Consider the following 19,473-nt stretch of genomic DNA (forward strand, 5'->3'; position numbering starts at 1 on the left):
CTCCCTCCCTGTCCTTTCTGAAACATCTAAAGCCTGGCACTTGAAGTAACCATTCCTGCCCCTGAGCCATCCAAGTCTCTGTAATGGCCACAACATCATAGCTCCAAGTACTGATCCATACTCTAAGTGCATCTGCTTTGTTCACAATGCTCCTTGCATTAAAATAGACACATCTCAAATCACCGGTCTGAATGTGTCCCTTCTCTATCACCTGCCTATCCTCCCTCTCATACTGTCTCCAAGCTTTCTCCATTTGTGAGCCAACCGCCCCTTCCTCCGTCTCTTCAGTTCAGTTCCTACCCCCTAGCAATCCTAGTTTAAACTCTCCTCAGTAGCCTTAGCAAGCCTCCCCACCAGGATATTGGTCCCCCTGGGATTCAAGTGCAACCTGTCCTTTTTGTACAGGTCACTCCTGTCCCAAAGATCCAGAAATCCAAATCCCTGTCCCCTGCTCCAATCCCTCAGCCACTCACTCTATTCCTATACTCACTGTCATGTGGCACAGGCAGTAATCCCGAGATGACAACCTTTCTGGTCCTGCTTCTCAGCTTCCTTCCTAACTCCCTGTAGTCTGTTTTCAGGACCTCTTCCCTTTTCCTACCTACGTCATTGGTACCAATATGTACCACGACCTCCGGCTGTTCTCCTTCCCGCTTCAGGATATCTTGGATGTGATCAGAAACACCGCGGATCCTGGCACCTGGGAGCAAACTACCATCCGTGTTTCTTTCCTGCATCCACAGAATCGCCTGTCTGACTGTTTAGACGGGTGATGGAGAATTTTTTAATTCGGTACAAGGTTTAGATGGGTGATGGAGAATTTTTTTGATTGTCTAAAGAGTGTTTGGAGATACAAATCTCCAAGATATTCAAGATAGTTTCACACCCTGCTCACAGACTGTTTGTCCCACTCCCATCAGGGAGCAGGCTACGTGGCATCCACACCAGGACCACCAGACTCAAAAACAGTTACTTTCCCCGAGCAGTAATGCTGATCAACACCCCCACCCACTAACCCACCCTCCACACCCCCAACCACCAGTGCTTTATCATTTCCTGTCAGTCACTTGTTGTACAGACACTCGCGTGCCTAGTGTCGCTCTACGGACACATAATCAATGCTGGTGCGTGCTTCAGAGTGGCCTCAGAGGAGTCAGCAGCCTAACAGCAAGTGGTCATCTTATTTGCTCTTCTTGTGATGGCAAGTCCCTGTTGGACACTGTTAATGTGGAAGGCTGCAAACCAATTCACTGACTTATTGGCGGAAGGCGGGGAGGCTGTGTGGCCTTGGTTGTAGTGAGCTCCAGGCCTCGAGCCCTGGTGTCGCCCAGGAGACAGGCGTTGGAGTCAGTGTGGTGCGGCGTCCAATCTGGAGTCGGTGCTGCCCCACTTTTTGCTTGGTAGAAGTGAAACCGTGTGTGTTTGACCGCAGACTGCTGCAACGTTCACGGACTCAGGGACTTGGGCTATATTTTATTTTCTGTGACTGTATTTTTCTGGAATCTTATATGTGCCTTGTGCTGTGTGTGACTGCTGGTTCTGTGTTTTGGACCTTGGCCCTGAGTAACAGGGTTTCGTTTTGCTAGGTTCACGTATGGTTGAACGACAATTAAACATATTTATAAAGCTCTTACTTATTTATACTTAGTGTTTTTTTAATATTTTGATTGTGTTCTTCATCTTTTTTTTGTGCTGCATCAGATCTGGAGTAACAATCATTTCATTTTCCTTCACAAGATAGTTATCAAGATACTGGTGATATTTGACCCACACGGTACAGAAACTGAATTAAATGTAGATGTCAGAGTTTGTCACCATTGTCCCTTCTGCACCATAAACTCTCGACTGGAGGAGTTACTGAGGAGCGAGCGGGGTTCTTCCAGGTCACGCGGACTCTTGCATTTGTTTATGCTCAAAGACACTTCCGTGCTGAAGTGTGGTGGTGCCTGGCCTGTGGCTCGCTGGCTTGGATCCTGAAGGAACTTTGTGCGTCCCTGCCGCATCCTCGGGGGAACCCCAGCCTCCACCTCCGGGAGTGTGCAACTGAAAAGTGTCCTGAAAAAGACGGGAAGGGAGAGTGAGTTTCTGATTGGTGAGAGTGAGGGGACGGAGGGGAGGAGGGGAAACTAGGAGAGGCAGAGGGGGAGGGAGAGCGTGAGGGAGAACACAAGACATGAAGCAAAATCAGGCCATTCGGCCCATTGCGTCTGTTCCGCCATTCCATCATGGCTGATTTATTATCCCTCTCAACCCCATTCTCCTGCCTTCTCCCCGTAACCATTGACACCCTGATAAATCAAAAACTTATCAACCTTTGCTTTCAATATATCCAATGATGGCCTCATAGCTGTCTATGGCACTGAATTCCACAGATTCACCACTCTCTGGATAAAGAAATCCCTCCTTGCCTCTGTTTGAAGGGACGTTCCTCTGTTCTGAGGCTGTGCCCTCTCGTTCTCCAGTCCCCCACTAGGGGAAACATCCTCACCACATCCACTTTATCTTGGCCTTTCTACATTCAGTAGGTTTCAATGAGGTCCCCACTCATTTTTCTGAACTCCAGTGATTACCGACCCAGAGCCATCGAATGTGCCTCGTCCTGTGTGATAACCCTTTCATTCCTGGAATCATCCCTGTCAACCTCCGCTGGGCCCTCTCCAATGCCAAGACATCTTTTCTCAGATCGGAGGCCCTAAACTGCTCACAGTACTCCAAATGCAGTCCGACCACTGCCTTATAAAGCCTCAGCATTACATTGCACTTTTATATACCAGACCTCATGAAATTAATGCTAATAATGCATTAGCCTTCCTTAACACCGACTCAACCTGCAAGTTAACCTATCGAGAATCCTGCATGAAGACTCCCAAGCCTCTTTGCTCCTCTGATTTTTGAAGTTTCTCCCTGTTTAGAAATTAGTCTATGCCTTTGCTCCTTCTGCCAAAGTGCATGACCATACACTTCCCTGAACTGTATTCCACCTGGCGCCTCGTTGCCCATTCTCCTAATCTGTCTGAATCCACCTGCAGCCTCTCTGCTTCCTCAACACTACCTGCCCCTCCACCTATCTCCATGTCATCCGCAAATCCTCTCTTCGGAGGTGGGGAGGGTGAGGGGATGATGGGGGTAAAAGATTACTAGATTTTTAAAGGCACAATGAGTGTAAGGTCACTTTATCTGAATGCCCGTAGTAATCATAACAAGGTCAGTGAACTTGCGGCACAAATCAGTATAGAGGGGGATGATCTGGTGGCCATTACAGAGATGTGGTTTCAGGGTGGAGGGGATTGGGAATTAAATATCCAAGGATATCAGGTAATACGGAAGGATAGGCAGGAAGGCAAGGGAGGTGGGGTGGTGCTCTTAATTAAAGATGAGATCAGGGTGCTAGTGAGAGAAAATAAGATCCAAGGAGCAGAATGTTGAATCCATCGGGGTAGAGATTGGGAATAGTAAAGGGAAAAAATAATCACTGATGGGAGTTGTCTATCGGTCACTGAATAATGACATTACAGTGACACGGGCAATAAACAGAGAAATATCTGAGGCATATAAGAATGGAACAGCAGTTATCATGGGGGACAACTTGCATATAGATTGGGTGAATCAAGTTGGTCAAGGCAGTCTTGAGGAGGACTTCACAGGAATGCATTCATGATGGCTTTCTTGAACAGCATGTTACTGAACCTACAAGGGAACGTGCTACCTTAGATCTGGTCCTGTGCAATGAGACAGGTAAAATTAGAGATCTTGTAGTTAGGGATCCTCTTGGAAAGAGTGATCACAGTATGACTGAGTTTCTCATACAAATGGAAGGTGCAATAGTTTGATCTAAAACCAAGGAATTATGTTGAAACAATGGAGACTACAATTGGATGAGGGAGGATTTGGCTAGTGTAGACTGGGAACACAGGCTATATGGTGAGACATTTGAGGAATAGTGGAAAACTTTCAAAGAGATTTTTCACAGTGCTCAACAAATGTATATTCCAGTTAAAAGCAAGGACAGTAAGGGTAGGGAGAGTCCACTATGGGTAAGGAAATAAAGGAAGGCATCAAACTAAAAGCTCGCACATACAAAGTCTCCAAAAGTAGTGGGAAACTGGAAGATTGGGAAAATTTTAAAAAGCAACAAAGAACCACTAAGCGAGCAATAAAGAAAGGGAAGATAGATTATGAAAATAAACTAGCACTAAATATAAAAACGGATAGTAAAAAGTTTTTATAATTCTATAAAGCGGCAGAGGGTGGCCAAAATGAACGTAGGTCCCTTGGAGGACGAGAAGGGGAATTGATATTAGGAATGAGGAAATGGCTGAGGCTTTGAATGACTATTTTGTGTCGGTCTTCATGGTGGAGGACACATCTAACATGCTAAGGAAAGATGTTATAGATGCAATGGGAGGTGAGGACCTCGATACAACAGCTATCACTAAAGAGGCAGTGCTGAGCAAACTTGTGGGTCTAAAGATAGACAAATCCCCTAGTCCTGACAGAATACATCCCAGGGTACTGAAAGAAATGGCAGAGGTTATAGTAGAGGATATGGTGATAATTTACCAAAATTCTCTGGACTCTGGGCAGGTCCCAGTGGATTGGAAGATGGTGAATGTCACACCACTGTTCAAAAAAAGGACGTAGGTGAAAGGCAGGTAACTACAGGTAACTGTAGTTGGGAAAAAGCTTGAGGTTATCATTAAAGAAATAATGAGGCATCTGGAAAGACATGGATCCATAAGGCAGACACAGCATAGATTCAGCTAAGGCAGGTCCTGTTTGACAAACTTACTGGAGTTCTTTGAGGATATAATGAGTGCAGTGGATAGAGGGGAACAGTTGAACATTATTTACTTGGATTTCCAGAAGGTGTTCGATAAGGTGCCACATAAAAGACTTATCCATAAGATAAGGATGTATAGAGATGGGGGTGAAGTATTAGCATGGATAGTAGATTGGTTAACTGATAGAGAGCGGAGAGTTGGGATACATGGCTGTTACTCTGGTTGGCGATCAGTGGTGAGCGGTGTGCCACTGGGTTGGGTGCTGGGCCCACAACCATTCACGGTATACATTAGCAATCTGGAAGATGGGACCGAGTGTAGTGTATCAAAGTTTCAAAGTTTGCTGATTATACTAAGGGAGGGGGATGGAGGGGGGAGGGGAGAGGAGGGGGACGGGGAGGAGGGGGATAGGGGAGAGAGAGGGGGAAGAGTCTGTGAACATGTGTTGGTGGGTTTGTGTATGTCTGTGTGTGCCCATATGTGCGAGAGAGTGCCAGTGTGTGTGCGAGTGCGTGAGTCTGTCCGTGTCTGAGTGTGAGAGAGAGCGTGTGAGTGAGTGAGTATGATGATGATGACGATAACACACACATTGGTTCGGTGGGGACAGTGTGAGGGTGGAGCCTCTGTTCTCTCACCCCAGGCCCGATGGTGATGGATGTTTTTGCACCGAGGTTTATGGTTCTCCCGTCCTGGCGGATCAGCAGATTGAGTCCTCGTGCTCCAGGCTCCCCTCCTGCGTACAGACCAGAACCCAGATGGGCAGTGACAGGAAAATCAGCTGATTCTACACAATATCCTCACCCGAAACATTCCCATTCCCACCCTCCCGAAATACTCCCCAGTTCTGTCCACCGGAAATATCCACAATCCCACCTTCCGAAACAGTCCCCGGGTCCCACCCACCGGAAATATCCCCAATCAGACCTGACCAAAACGAACCCCACCCTCCAGTCCTGCCCAAAACACTCCCTGCATTTTCTCCCAGTGAAACACTGTTGTGCTAACATTTTACCCTACTCCACTTAGTGCTTGTGGTATCAGAGCAACTGCATCCGGACTTCGAGGTCCGAGGTCCCTGCTTCGAGTCTGGCCAGCTCCTTGCACGAGTCCCACCCGTGCGGGGCTGAGTTCCAAGCTCGTAACTTGGCCTCATAAAACAGACAGACACCAAAGAAATGGCAAGGTTGCCCCCTGATACACCTGAAGGAGTGGGGAGGAACGTGGTTAATCTAATCTTTTCCTCCTATGTAAACTTCCAGTCGGGGTGATGAGTTTAAGAGGAGGAAGAACGACTTGTACAACTTTAACCTCGTACCCATCTCCTGAATCCCATACCCTGATTTACGAAGCCTTCCATTTTTACCGTCTAGTCCATAGGGTTGGAAAGCTCGGCGTTCTGTCAGCACCGAGAGAATGACGTTCTCTCGAAAGAGCAGTTCCCGAATGACTCCATCACCTCCACAGTGACGTCCTCTACCCCCTGAACCAGGCTTCAGTTCAAACCTCCTCAGGACCACGGGATACCTGTGGGCAAATCCATCAAAGAACTCAGGACCATAAAACGTAGGGTCATCATTAGACCGCATTGTGTTCATTTCTGGTCGCCTCATTGCAGGAAGGATGTGGAAGCTTTAAAGAGTCTTTGCAAAGGAGATTTACCAGGGTGCTGCCTGGATCAGAAAGCATGTCTCAATGAGGACAGGTTGAGAGAGCCAGGGCTTTTCCCTTTGGAGCGAAGGAGGACAAGGTGTCCAAGACGATATGAGGCACAGACAGAGTGGACGGTCAGAGACGTTTTCCCAGGGTGCAAATGGCTGCCAGGTGCAGGGTGCAGGGTGCAGGGTGCAGGGGGCAAGGGGGCAAGGGGGCAAGGGGGTATAATTTTAAGCTGATAGGAGGAAGGTATAGGGAAGATATTTTTTTACAGAGTGATGGGTGTGTGGAACACGCTGTCAGGGTGGTGGGAGAGGCAGATACATTAGGGGCATTGAAGAGATTATTAGAGAGGCACACTGATGATAGAACAATGGAGGGCTATGTAGGAGGGAAGGGTTAGATTGATCTTTGAGTAGGTTAAAGGGTGGGAACAAATTGGACAAAAGGGGCTGTCCTGTACTGTATCATCCTATGTTCTATGAATCTGCTACACCATTTAATCATCACTATTGACTTAGAGCCACACTCTCCCACCTTGTCCCCATAAACCTTCATTTGTCCCGAGATGCGGTGCCAGTTGGCATCAGTACCTTTTCTCCAGGATCTCAGGGTCTGTGATCCGCGTGTTGGTCATGTGGGTGTGCACCCCTCCTCGGCCGTCCCACCCTGGGCCTGCTCCAGACCCTCCAGCAACAGTCTCATAGTAGCCTACCCGCTCGTTGCCGAACGTGATGTTATTCATGCAGCCCTGCGAGAAGCAGCAAGCGAGGGAGTTAGAGTGAGTGTGAGAGAAGGGGGAGTGGGAGCGGGAGCTGGAGATTGGGGGGTAGGAAGTGGTGGTGCGGGGGTCGAAGTAGGTTCAGAGGTGGAGACGAGGCGGGCGAGGGGGGAAGGGGAGGAGGGGGAGGGGTGGGGGGGAAGGGGAGGAGGGGGAGGGGAGGAGGAGGGGGAGGGGGAGGGGGAGGGGGAGAGAGGGGGGAGGGGAGGGGAGGGGAGGGGGAGGGGAGGGGAGAGGGGAGGGGAGAGAGGGGAGGGGAGGGGGGGGAGGGGAGGGGGAGGGGAGGGGGGGGGAGGGGGAGGGGAGGGGGGAGGGGAGGGGGAGAGGGGGAGGGGGGAGTGGGGAGGGGGGAGTGGGAGGGGGAGTGGGGAGTGGGGAGGGGGAGGGGGAGGGGGAGGGGGAGAGAGTGGGGGAGGGGGAGAGAGTGGGGGAGGGGGAGAGAGTGGGGGAGAGAGTGGGGGAGGGGGAGGGGGAGGGGGAGAGAGTGGGGGAGGGGGGAGTGGGGAGGGGGAGGGGGAGAGAGTGGGGGAGGGGGAGGGGGAGGGGGAGTGGGGAGGGGGAGGGGGGAGGGGGAGAGAGTGGGGGGGGGAGGGGGAGAGAGTGGGGGAGGAGGGGGAGAGAGTGGGGGAGGGGGAGGGGAGAGAGTGGGGGAGGAGGGGGAGAGAGTGGGGGAGGAGGGGGAGAGAGTGGGGGAGGGGGAGAGAGTGGGGGAGGGGGGAGTGGGGAGGGGGAGAGGAGGGGAGGGGGAGAGAGTGGGGGGGAGGGGGAGAGAGTGGGGGGGAGGGGGAGAGAGTGGGGGAGGAGGGGAGAGAGTGGGGAGGAGGGGGAGAGAGAGGGGGAGAGAGTGGGGGAGGGGGAGGGGGAGAGAGTGGGGGAGGGGGGAGTGGGGAGGGGGAGTGGGGGGGAGGAGGGGAGGGGGAGAGAGTGGGGGGAGGGGGAGAGAGTGGGGGGAGGGGGAGAGAGTGGGGGAGGAGGGGGATAGAGTGGGGGAGGAGGGGGATAGAGTGGGGGAGGAGGGAGGGGGGAGTGGGGAGGGGGGAGTGGGGAGGGGGAGGGGGGAGGGGGAGGGGGGAGGGGGAGAGGGGGAGAGGGGGGAGGGGGAGAGAGTGGGAGAGGGGGGAGGGGGAGAGAGTGGGGGAGGAGGGAGGGGGAGAGAGTGGGGGAGGAGGGGGGGGGGGAGGAGGGAGGGGAGGGGAGGAGGGGAGGGGAGGGGGAGGAGGGGAGGGGTAGGGGGAGGAGGAGGAGGGGAAGGGGAGGAGGGGGAGGGGAAGGGGAGGAGGGGGAGGGGAAGGGGAGGAGGGGAGGGGGAGGGGGAGGGGGAGAGAGTGGGGGGGAGGGGGAGAGAGTGGGGGGGAGGGGGAGAGAGTGGGGGGGTGGGGGAGAGAGTGGGGGAGGGGGGAGAGAGTGGGGGAGGAGGGGGAAGGGGAGGGGGAAGGGGAGGGGGAAGGGGAGGAGGGGGAGGGGGAAGGGGAGGAGAGGGGGGAAGGGGAGGAGGGGGGGGAAGGGGAGGAGGGGGGAGAGGAGGAGGGGGAGGGGTAGGGGGAGGGGGAGAGAGTGGGGGGGAGGGGGAGAGAGTGGGGGGGAGGGGGAGAGAGTGGGGGAGGAGGGAGAGAGTGGGGGAGGAGGGAGGGGGAGAGAGTGGGGGGAGGAGGGAGAGAGTGGGGGAGGAGGGAGGGAGGAGAGAGTGGGGGAGGAGGGAGGGGGAGAGAGTGGGGGGAGGTGGGAGAGAGTGGGGGAGGAGGGAGGGGGAGAGAGTGGGGGGGAGGGGGGAGAGAGTGGGGGGGAGGGGGGAGAGAGTGGGGGAGGGGGGAGAGAGTGGGGGAGGGGGAGGGGGAGAGAGTGGGGGAGGGGGAGGGGGGAGAGAGTGAGGGAGGAGGGAGGAGGGAGGGGGGAGAGTCTCTTGAGGGGAGTTTTCACTCACTGTGACACAACTGTTTCCACAACCTATGGACTCAGTACAGGGAACAGGTTTATGGGGAAAGAAAAGAGATTTAAAGAGGACTTGAAGGACTTGAGAGACAACGTTTTACAGACGGAGAGTAGAGGGTGCATGGGACGAGCTGCCAGGGGGTGGTTGAAGCAGGTACATTAACAACATTTGGACTGGGACACGGACTGGAAGGGTTCAGTTGATATGGGCCAGACACAGGCAAATGGTACTGGCTTAGTGGGTAATCTTGGTCAGCACGCACTGGTTGTTCCGAAGGGCCTCTCTCTGAGCTGTGAGACGATGTGAGGTGACGTACTGTGCAGTTATGGTGAAGCCAGGGGCAGCTCAGTCGTGTAGCAGCTAGAGTAACACTGTTACAGTGCCACTCATCCCAACGCTGTCTGGAAGGGGTTTGCACGTTCTCCCCATCACCATGTAGATTTCCTCTGGGTGCTCTGGTTTCCTCCCACAGTGCAGGTTCGGGTTAGAAAGTTGTGGGCGTGTTATACAGGTGACAGAAGCATTGTGAACCTTGCGGACTGCCCCCAAGACATCCTCAGCCCGGGTGGGTCATTGACACAAAGGACACTCACCGTCCCGATGGACTGTGCCTGTGACAGTAAAGCTAATCTTTCATCTTTATGGCTCACACTTACCTGGGAGGCCGCGCAGACTCTGAACGCCTTGAATATGACGTCCACCACCCGTTGTGAGGTCAGTACGTTACCCCCCACCACGGCGGCCCCCGGCGACGGGTCGAGGATGGAGCCCTTCGGAAGGACGATCTTCACTGGGGTGAGGCAGCCCTGTCACAGGTCAGACAGCAGGCGGTCACAGGGCAGCTGAACTTGTCCCAGATCACCCGAACCCAACAATCATTGTAGGGCTAACCCTCTGCCCCTCCACTCCGAGTAACTCAAACCCCCTTCAGTCAATTCCACCACCCTCCACCATCATGACCCACCCAACCGGTGACAAACACCAAGTGCCCAAGTAACACAGGCCCAGTCTCATTGCTACTCACCGTACTGATCAGCTGCTACACACTCCACTCATAACTCCCTCCCTGTCCACTCCCCGTCCCCATTCACTCACATACTCCCCGTTCACTACCCCCCTCCCTGTCCACTCCCCGTCCCCATTCACTACCCCCTCCCTGTCCACTCACATACTCCCAGTTCACTACCCCCCTCCCTGTCCACTCCCCGTCCCCATTCACTCACATACTCCCCGTTCACTACCCCCCTCCCTGTCCACTCCCCGTCCCCATTCACTACCCCCCTCCCTGTCCACTCCCCGTCCCCATTCACTACCCCCCTCCCTGTCCACTCCCCGTCCCCATTCACTACCCCCCTCCCTGTTCACTCCCCGTCCCCATTCACTACCCCCCTCCCTGTTCACTCCCCGTCCCCATTCACTACCCCCCTCCCTGTCCACTCCCTGTCCCCATTCACTACCCCCTTCCCTGTCCACTCCCCGTCCCCATTCACTACCCCCTTCCCTGTTCACTCCCCATCCCCGTTCACTACCCCCCTCCCTGTTCACTCCCCGTCCCCATTCACTCACATACTCCCTGTTCACTACCCCCCTCCCTGTCCACTCCCCATCCCCATTCACTACCCCCCTCCCTGTCCACTCCCCGTTCCTGTTCACTACCCCCCTCCCTGTTCACTCCCCATCCCCATTCACTACCCCCTCCCTGTCCACTCCCTGTCCCTGTTCACTACCCCCCTCCCTGTCCACTCCCCGTCCCCATTCACTACCCCACTCCCTGTTCACTCCCCATCCCCATTCACTACCCCCTCCCTGTCCCTGTTCACTACCCCCCTCCCTGTCCACTCCCCGTCCCCATTCACTACCCCCTCCCTGTCCACTCCCCGTCCCCATTCACTACCCCCCTCCCTGTTCACTCCCCGTCCCCATTCACTCACATACTCCCCGTTCACTACCCCCTTCCCTGTCCACTCCCCATCCCCGTTCACTACCCCCCTCCCTGTCCACTCCCCGTCCCCATTCACTACCCCCTCCCTGTCCACTCCCCGTCCCCATTCACTCACATACTCCCCGTTCACTACTCCCCTCCCTGTTCACTCACATACTCCCCTCGCTGCTCACTCCCGGACATGGAACACCCACCTGGTTGAGGGGTATATCCTGCCCCACCATACACCTGAGACAGTAGAGGAGCGCCGACAGGGTGATTGCTCGAGGGGCGTTGCAATTCCCAAATACTTCTGGTCCGGTGCCTGTGAAATCAAACACGGCCGATCCCTGGAGGAGACAGGAGGATGGAGGATGAGGGGTTTGGGCAAGTGAAGAAGAGGGGGGGGGAGGGGGCAGGGGGGGCAGAGAGGAGGGGGGCAGAGAGAGGGGGGGAGAGAGGGGGAGGAGAGAGGGGGAGGGAGGGAGAGGGGGAGAGAGAGGGGGGAGAGAGGGGGGAGAGGGGGAGGAGAGGGGGGGAGAGGGGGAGGAGAGGGGGGAGAGGGGGGGGAGAGGGGGGGGGAGAGAGGGGGGAGAGAGGGGGAGGGGAGAGGGGGAGAGGGGGGAGAGGGGGGGAGAGAGAGGGGGGGAGGGGGGAGAGGGGGAGGGGGGAGGGGGGAGAGAGGGGAGGGGGAGAGGGAGAGAGGGGGGGAGAGGGGGGGGAGAGGGGGAGAGAGAGGGGGGAGAGGGGAGGGGAGGAGGGGGAGGGGGGAGAGAGAGGGGGGGAGAGGGGGGGAGAGAGGGGGGGGAGAGGGGGAGGGGAGAGGGGGAGGGGGGAGAGAGGGGGAGAGAGGGGGAGGGGGAGAGGGGGGAGAGAGGGGGGGGGGGGGGAGGGGGGGAGGGGAGAGGGGGAGAGAGGGGGAGAGAGGGGGGAGAGAGGGGGAGAGAGAGGGGGAGAGAGAGGGGGAGAGAGAGGGGGAGAGAGAGGGGGAGAGGGGGGAGGAGAGAGGGGGAGAGAGGGGGGAGGGGGAGAGAGGGGGGAGAGGGAGGGGAGGAGGGGGGGATGGGGGGGGGGAGATGGGGAGGGGGGAGAGGGGGGGGAGAGGGGGGGGGGAGGAGAGAGAGGGGGAGAGAGAGGGGAGGCAGTGGGAGGGGGGGAGAGAGGAGGGGGGAGAGAGAGGGGGGAGAGAGGGGGAGAGAGGGGGAGAGAGAGGGGGAGAGAGAGGGGGGAGAGAGAGGGGGGGAGAGGGGGAGAGAGAGGGGGAGAGAGAGAGGGAGGGGGGGGAGGGGGGGAGAGAGGGGGGAGAGAGGGGGAGAGGGAGAGAGGGAGAGAGGGGGGAGAGAGAGGGGGGAGGGGGGAGGGGGGGGGGGGAGGGGGAGAGGGGGGGGGGGGGGGGGGGGAGGGGGGGGGGGGGGGGGGAGGGGGGAGGGGGGAGGGGGAGGGGGGGGGGAGGGGGGAGGGGGGAGGGGGAGGGGGGAGGGGGAGGGAGGGGGAGGGGGAGGGGGGAGGGGGGAGGGGGGGAGGGGGGGAGAGGGGGGAGAGGGGAGGGGGGAGGGGGGAGAGGGGGGAGAGGGGGGAGGGGGGAGTGGGGGGAGAGGGGAGGCAGAAACATACACACAAAGGGGAAGGTTGAAGAGCCAGGGAAGGGTACGAGTACAGGAAAGGTGGGATTGTACAGAGTGGACGGCAGGTTGAGAGGGTGGGGGTCAGTAGAGAGAACACATTAACATTACAGAGTAAGTTGATAGGTTTTTCCTGGTGAACAGAAGATGGGATAAACTCGAGAGGTGTACTGATGACTGGGTATTAGACCACCATTGCCTATGTGCTGGATTGGGAAGATGGGGAACCCGTTCCTGTTTTGGATCATATCTAATCTCTGTGTGTATGTGGAGGAGAAGCTGACCTTTGCCTCGTCGATCTTCACTGTCAACCTGATTGGAGTCCCGTCATCCATGAATTCCTCTGCGCCCACCACCAGCTCTCTGTCGCTCTGCCGACGTTGCTGAGCAAATTCCCTCAGCATCTTCTTTACTGCGATTTCTGCATTGTCCTGGAGGCCAACAGATGGGAAGACTTGTGACTGAACAAAATCTACAAATTTCACGACATACTGTATGTCAGTGATTATCAAACCTGATTCTGATAGGACCCCCATCACCCTCTTCTCATTGCTACCATCAGGGAAGAGGTACAGGAGCCTGAAGACACACACTCAATGATTCAGGAACAGCTTCTTTCATATATATCTATCTCAATAAGACAAAGGAACTGATTGTAGACTTCAGGAGAGGGAAACCAGAGGTCCATGAGCCAGTACTTAGCAGAGGATCAGAGGTGGAGAGGGTCAGTAACTTTAAATTCCTGGGTGTCACTATCTCAGAGGACCTGTCCTGGGCCCAATGTATAAATATAATTGTGAAGAGAGCATGACAGCACCTCTACTTCCTCAGGAGTCTGCGGAGATCGGGCATGTCATCAAAAACCTGGGCAAACTTCGATAGATGTGCGGTGCAAAGTGTGCCGATGGGCCGCTTTACGGCCTGGTACGGGAACAACAATGTCCTTGAGTGGAAAATCCTACAAAAGCTAGTGGATTCGGCCCAGTACATCACGGGTAAAACCCTCCCAACCATTGAGCACATCTACATGAAATGTTGCTGTAGGAAAAAAGCATCCATCATCAGAGATCCTCACCACCCAGACCATGCTCTTTTCTCACTGTTGCCATCAAGAGCCTCAGGACTCTCACCACCAGGTTCAAGAACAGTTACCACCCCTCAACCATCAGGCTCCTGAACAAAAGGGGATAGCTACACTCAGTTAAAGACTCTGTTATATTGTTATTTCATGTTCATTATTTAGTGCTATTTATTTACATCTGCATCTGCACAGTTTACAGATCTGAGGCGTATGCCCACAGGAAAAAGAATCTCAGTGTTGTATGTGGTGACATGTACGTACTCTGGTAATAAATTTTACTTTGAACTTTGAACCCAGTAATTTATAAGACCATAAGATATAGGAGCAGAATTAGGCCATTTGGCCCGTCGAGTCTGCTCTGCCATTTCATCATGACTGATCTAATTTTCCTCCCAGACCCAATCTCCTGCCTTCTCCCCATATCCCTTCATGCCCTGACCAATCAAGAATCTATCAACGTCTGCCTTAAATATACCCAAAGACTTGGCCTCTACAGCTGCCCGTGGCAACAAATTTCACAGATTTAACACACCTCCTCGTCTCCATTCTGAAAGGACTCCCCTCTATTCTGAGGCTGTGTCCTCTGGTCTTGGACACTCCCACAATAGGAAACATCCACTCTATTGATGCCTTTCAACATTCGATAGCTTTCTGATATTCAATATAGCTTTTATCGTGTATTACAATGTACGGCTGCCACAAAACAACACTGTTTATGGTAGCTGCCAGTGATATTAAACCTGATTCTGATTCTAATTCTTAGACCATAAAACATAGGAGCAGAATTAGGCCATTTGGCCCATCGAGTCTGCTCCACCATTCAATCATGGCTGATCCTTTATTCCCCTCCTCAGCCCCCATATGATTCCCTTTCATTCCTCATATGATAACCCTCTCATTCCCCGAATCGTTCAGTGAACCTCCTCCGGACCCTCTCCAATGCCAGCACATCTTTTCCTAGATAAAGAGCCCAAACCTGTTCACAATACTCAAGGCGAGGCCTCACCAATGTCTTAAAAAGCCTCAGCATCACATCCCTGCTCTTGTATTCTAGACCTCTTGAAATGAATGCTAACATGCCATTTGCCTTCCTCACCACCGACTCGACCTGCAAGTTAACCTTCAGGGTGTTCTGCACAAGGGCTCCAAGTCTCTCTGCATCTCAGATTTTTGCACTTTCTTCCTATTTAGAAAATAGTCCACACATTTATTTCTACTCTCAAAGTGCATGACCGTGCATTTTGCAACACTGTATTTCATTTGCCACGCTCTTGCCCATATTCTCCTCATCTGTCTAAGTGCTTCTGCATCCTACCTGTTTTCCTCAACACTACCTGCCCCTCCACCAATCTCTGTATCATCTGCAAACTTGGCAACAAAGCCATCTAGTCCATCATCTACATCCTGTATTTACAGCATAAAAAGAAGTGGTCCTAACACTGACCCCTGCAGAACACCACTAGTCACTAGCAGCCAACCAGAAAAGGATCCTTTTATTCCCACTCGCTGCCTCCTACCAATCAGCCAATGCTCTAACCATGCCAGTAACTTTCCTGTAATACCATGGGCTCTTAACTTGGTAAGCAGCCTCATGTGTGGCACCTTGTCAAAGGCCTTCTGTAAGTCCAAATATACAAATATTAAGGCAAGATTTTCCCTTAAGGAAACCATGCTAACTTTGTCCTAACTTCTCCTGTGTCACCAAGTACTCCACAACCTCATCCTTAACAATTGACTCTAACATCTTCCCAACTACTGAAGTCAGGCCAACTGGTCTATAATTTCCTTTCTGTTACCTCCCTCCTTTCTTAAAGAGTGGAGTGACATTTTCAATTTTCCAGTCCTCCGGAACCATGCCAGAGTCCAATGATTCTTGAAAGATTATTACTAATGCCCCCATAATCTCTACTGTTACCTCTTTCAGAACCCTAGGGTGCAATTCATCTGGTCCAGGTGACTTATGTACCTTTAGGTCTTTCAGATTCTTGAGCACCTTCTCCCTTGTAACAGTAATTGCACCCACACCCTTCAACACCTGGCACACTGCCAGTCTCTTCCACAGTGAAGACTGATGCATCTGCCATCTCCTAGTCCCCTGTTATTATTTCTCTGGTCTGATTTTCTAGCGGTCTTATATCCACTCTCCTCTCTCTTATTTCTTACATACTTGAAAAAGCTGTTACTATCCACTTTGATATTGTTTGCTAGCTTGCTTTCATATTTCATCATTTCCCTCCTCGTGATTCTTTTAGTTACTCCCTGTAGGTTTTTTAAAAACTTCCCAATCCTCTATCTTCTCACTAATTTTTGCTTTGTTGTATGCCCTTTCTTTTGCTTTTACATTAGCTTTGACTTCCCTAGTCAGCCACAGTTGTACTATTTTGCCATTTGAGTATTTCTTTGTTTTTGGAATACATCTATCCTGCATCTTCCTCATTTTTCCCAGAAGCTCGAGCCATTTGCTGCTCTGCTGTCATCCCTGCCAGCAGCTCCTTCCAATTTACTTTGCCAACTCCTCTCTCATATCACTGTAATACTGCTACATGAGACTTTACTCTCTCTCTCTCAAGTTGCAAGTTGAACACAATCATATTGCGATCACTGGTTTCTAAAGGTTCTTTTACCTTAAACTCTCCAATCACCTCTGGTTCATTACACAAGACCCAATCCAGTATAGCTGATCCCCTAGTAGGCTCAATGACAAACTGCTCTGATACTCTGTGCATTGTGATATAACACTGAATACTGTAGTTGCTACCCTTTTTGATTCTGCATCCCCAACGCACTGGTACTTATTCCGCTGGCTGCAATTTTGTCCTACCATCTGCCTGCCCTTCCTGACAGTCTGACTGACGCTACCTTTGCTTTTTAACCATCCATCCTATCCTGAGTCCCTTCACTCTGGTTCCCACCCCCTGCCAAATTAGTTTAAACCCTCCCCGACAGCTCTAACAAACCTGCCCGCGAGAATATTGGTCTCCCTTGGGTTCAGGTACAACCCATCACTTTTGAACAGGTCATACCTCCCCCAGAAGAGATCCCAATGATCCAAGAACCTGAAGCCCTATCCCCTGCACCAGATTCTCAGACATGCATTTATCTGCCAAATCATCCTGTTTCTACCCTCACTGGTATGTGGCACAGGCAGCAATCCAGAAATTACTACCTGGGAGGTCCTGCTTCTCAACTTTCTACCTAGCTCTCTAAATTCTCTTTTCAGGACCTCATTGCTTTTTCTTCCTTTGTCATTGGTACCAATATGTACCGAGACATCTGGCTGTTCTTCCTCCCTCTCCAAAATGCTGTGGACGCAATCTGAGACATCCCTGACCCTGGCACCTGGGAGGTAACATACCATTCGGTGTCCTTTTCTTGTCCACAGAATCTCCAGTCTGTCCATCTGACTACTGAGTCCCCTATCACTACCACTCCCCTCTTCTTCCTCTTCCCCTTCTGTACCATGGACCCAAGCTCAGTGCCAGTAACCTGGTCTCCGTGGCATTACCCTGGGCGTTCATCCCCCACAACACTCCAAAGTGGTATTCCCCATTGAGGGGAACGGCCACTGGGGTGCTCTGCACTAACTGCTTATTCACCGTCCCATTCCTTCTCCAGTCACCCAGCTACCTGCCTCCTGCATCTTTGGGGTGACTACTTCCCTGTAACTCTGATCAGTGATCTTCTCACTCTCCCTTCTTCACCATCTCCAGATTAGTGGTGTCCTTCTGTGGCTGGTTGGCCATAAATGCATCCAATACACAATAGTGTGGTCTTGCTAACATCTCATTGAACTGTCCCAGCGCACGTGCTCACAGCCCTCACCGATCAAGTGTGCCACACATCCCTTCTTTACTGTGTGCAGAAGATCAGAAGACACTGGAGCAGAATTAGGCCATTTGTGCCACCGAGTCTGCCCTGCCATTCCATCATGTCTGATTTATTATCCCTCTCCGCCCCCCCATTCTCCTGCCTTCTGCCCGTAAACTCTGACACCATTACTAATTGAGAACTCATCAACCTCTGACTTAAGTACGCCAAACGACAGCCTCCACAGCAATCTGTGGCAATGAATTCCACAGATTCACCACTCTGTGTAAAATACTTACCTCTGTCACCCCCCTACACTTTCTTCCAATCACCTTAAAATGATGCCCCCTTGTACTAGCCATTTCCACCCCGGGAAGAAGTCTCTGGCTGTCCACTCTATCCATCCCTTATTGTGTGAACACCTCTATCAAGTCACTTCTCATCCTCCTCCACTCCAAAGAGAAAAGCCCGAGTTCCCTCAGCCTTTCCTCATTGAGACATGCTCTGCGATCCAGGCAGCATTCTGGTAAATCTCCTCTGCGCCCTCTCTAAAGCTTCCACATCTGAATATAACGAGGTGACCAGAACTAAACACAAGAGATTCTACAGATGCTGAAATCCAGAGCAACACACACCAAACAATGGAGAAACTCAGCAGGCCAGGAGTGAATGAGATTCTCTGGCATTTTGTGGGTGTGGCACCGAACACAATACTCATGTGTGGTGTAACCAGTTTTACAGAGCAGCAACATTATTTCGTAGCTCTTCAACTCAATCCCCTGACTAATGAAGGCCAACACACTGTACGCCGCCTTAATCACCCTATCAACCTGCACAGAAACTTTGAGGGATGTATGAATGCCAGCCACACTGCTCAGAATCCTGTAGTCTACCCTCGAATTCAGAGTTTCCGGGCTGATCTCCACCTGCCACTTCCCATCCCAGCTCTGTACCCCACCAATGTCCCGTGCTAACCAGACTCAGCAGCAGCCTACCTGAATGTGCACCATGTACGCCTGGACAACCTCCAGCCCGTAGGTGTCAATCAGCTCGTTCACCAGCTGGATCCCTCTCTGATTGGCCGCTACCTGTGCCCGCAGGTCCGACAGGTTGTCATGGAGATTGCGGGTGCCGCTGCTGCCTGGAATCTGGGCTGGAGCTTTGAGGGCCTGGGTAACAGCTGGGGAGGGGAGAAGGGTGATTAAGGAGTGGGAAGGGAGGAGGGGGTAGGGGTGAGAGGTGGAGGGGGTTAGGGGTGAGAGTTGATTGAGGATTGGGGGAGTGGGAAGGGAGGAGGGGAGGCAGTGAAGGGGAGGGGAGGGTTGGAGGGGGGTAGGGGGTGGAAGGGGTAGGGCAGAGGGGCAGGTGGGTAGGGGAAGGGGTGGGGGTAGGGGTGGAGGGGGGTGAAGGGGGTTAGGGGTGAGGAGTGAGGGGTGGAGGGTGGAAGGGGTGAAGGGTGGGTGAGGGGTGGCAAGGGTGAGGAATGAGGGGTAGCGGGGTGAGGAGTGAGGGGGTGAGGGGTGAGGGGAGGGGGGGTTAGGAGTGAGGGGTGGCGGGGGGGTTAGGAGTGAGGGGTGGCAGGGGGGTTAGGAGTGAGGGGTGGCGGGGGGGTTAGGAGTGAGGGGTGGCGGGGGGGTTAGGAGTGAGGGGCGGCGGGGGGGTTAGGAGTGAGGGGTGGCGGGGGGCAGGAGAGATGAACAGGTAAGCCTTGTGTTCTAGAGGGTGCTCGGATGGAGGTGATAACTGTTGGGAATGGGTAATACACACAAAATACGGGAGGCGCTCTGCGAGTGCTGTTATGGTAGTGTAGCGGTTAGCATAAAGCTATGACAACCCCAGCGACCCGGGTTCAAGTCTTTCCTCTCTTCCCTCACATCTGTGCCTTCTCAGATGCCCC

The 19,473-nt window shown here is 53.5% G+C and overlaps 1 protein-coding gene across 1 annotated transcript in view; it reads right to left on the minus strand.

Moving 5' to 3' along the window:
* Window positions 1–1,648: 1,648 nt before the first annotated feature.
* The window catches only part of oplah (5-oxoprolinase, ATP-hydrolysing), a 99,896-nt gene continuing 82,071 nt past the window's right edge, over window positions 1,649–19,473 (minus strand). Inside the window, exons 20-27 of the mRNA XM_063044682.1 lie at window positions 18,572–18,756; window positions 12,973–13,119; window positions 11,282–11,416; window positions 9,802–9,951; window positions 7,028–7,185; window positions 6,145–6,305; window positions 5,417–5,514; window positions 1,649–2,055 (exon numbers count right to left, since the gene is read on the minus strand). Coding sequence (XP_062900752.1) covers window positions 1,885–2,055; window positions 5,417–5,514; window positions 6,145–6,305; window positions 7,028–7,185; window positions 9,802–9,951; window positions 11,282–11,416; window positions 12,973–13,119; window positions 18,572–18,756 — 1,205 coding nt within the window. The 3' untranslated portion in view covers window positions 1,649–1,884. The remainder of the gene's footprint in view (window positions 2,056–5,416; window positions 5,515–6,144; window positions 6,306–7,027; window positions 7,186–9,801; window positions 9,952–11,281; window positions 11,417–12,972; window positions 13,120–18,571; window positions 18,757–19,473) is intronic.

The sequence above is a fragment of the Mobula hypostoma genome, chromosome 3 (genome assembly GCF_963921235.1).
Source record: "Mobula hypostoma chromosome 3, sMobHyp1.1, whole genome shotgun sequence".
Lineage (NCBI taxonomy): Eukaryota > Metazoa > Chordata > Chondrichthyes > Myliobatiformes > Myliobatidae > Mobula > Mobula hypostoma.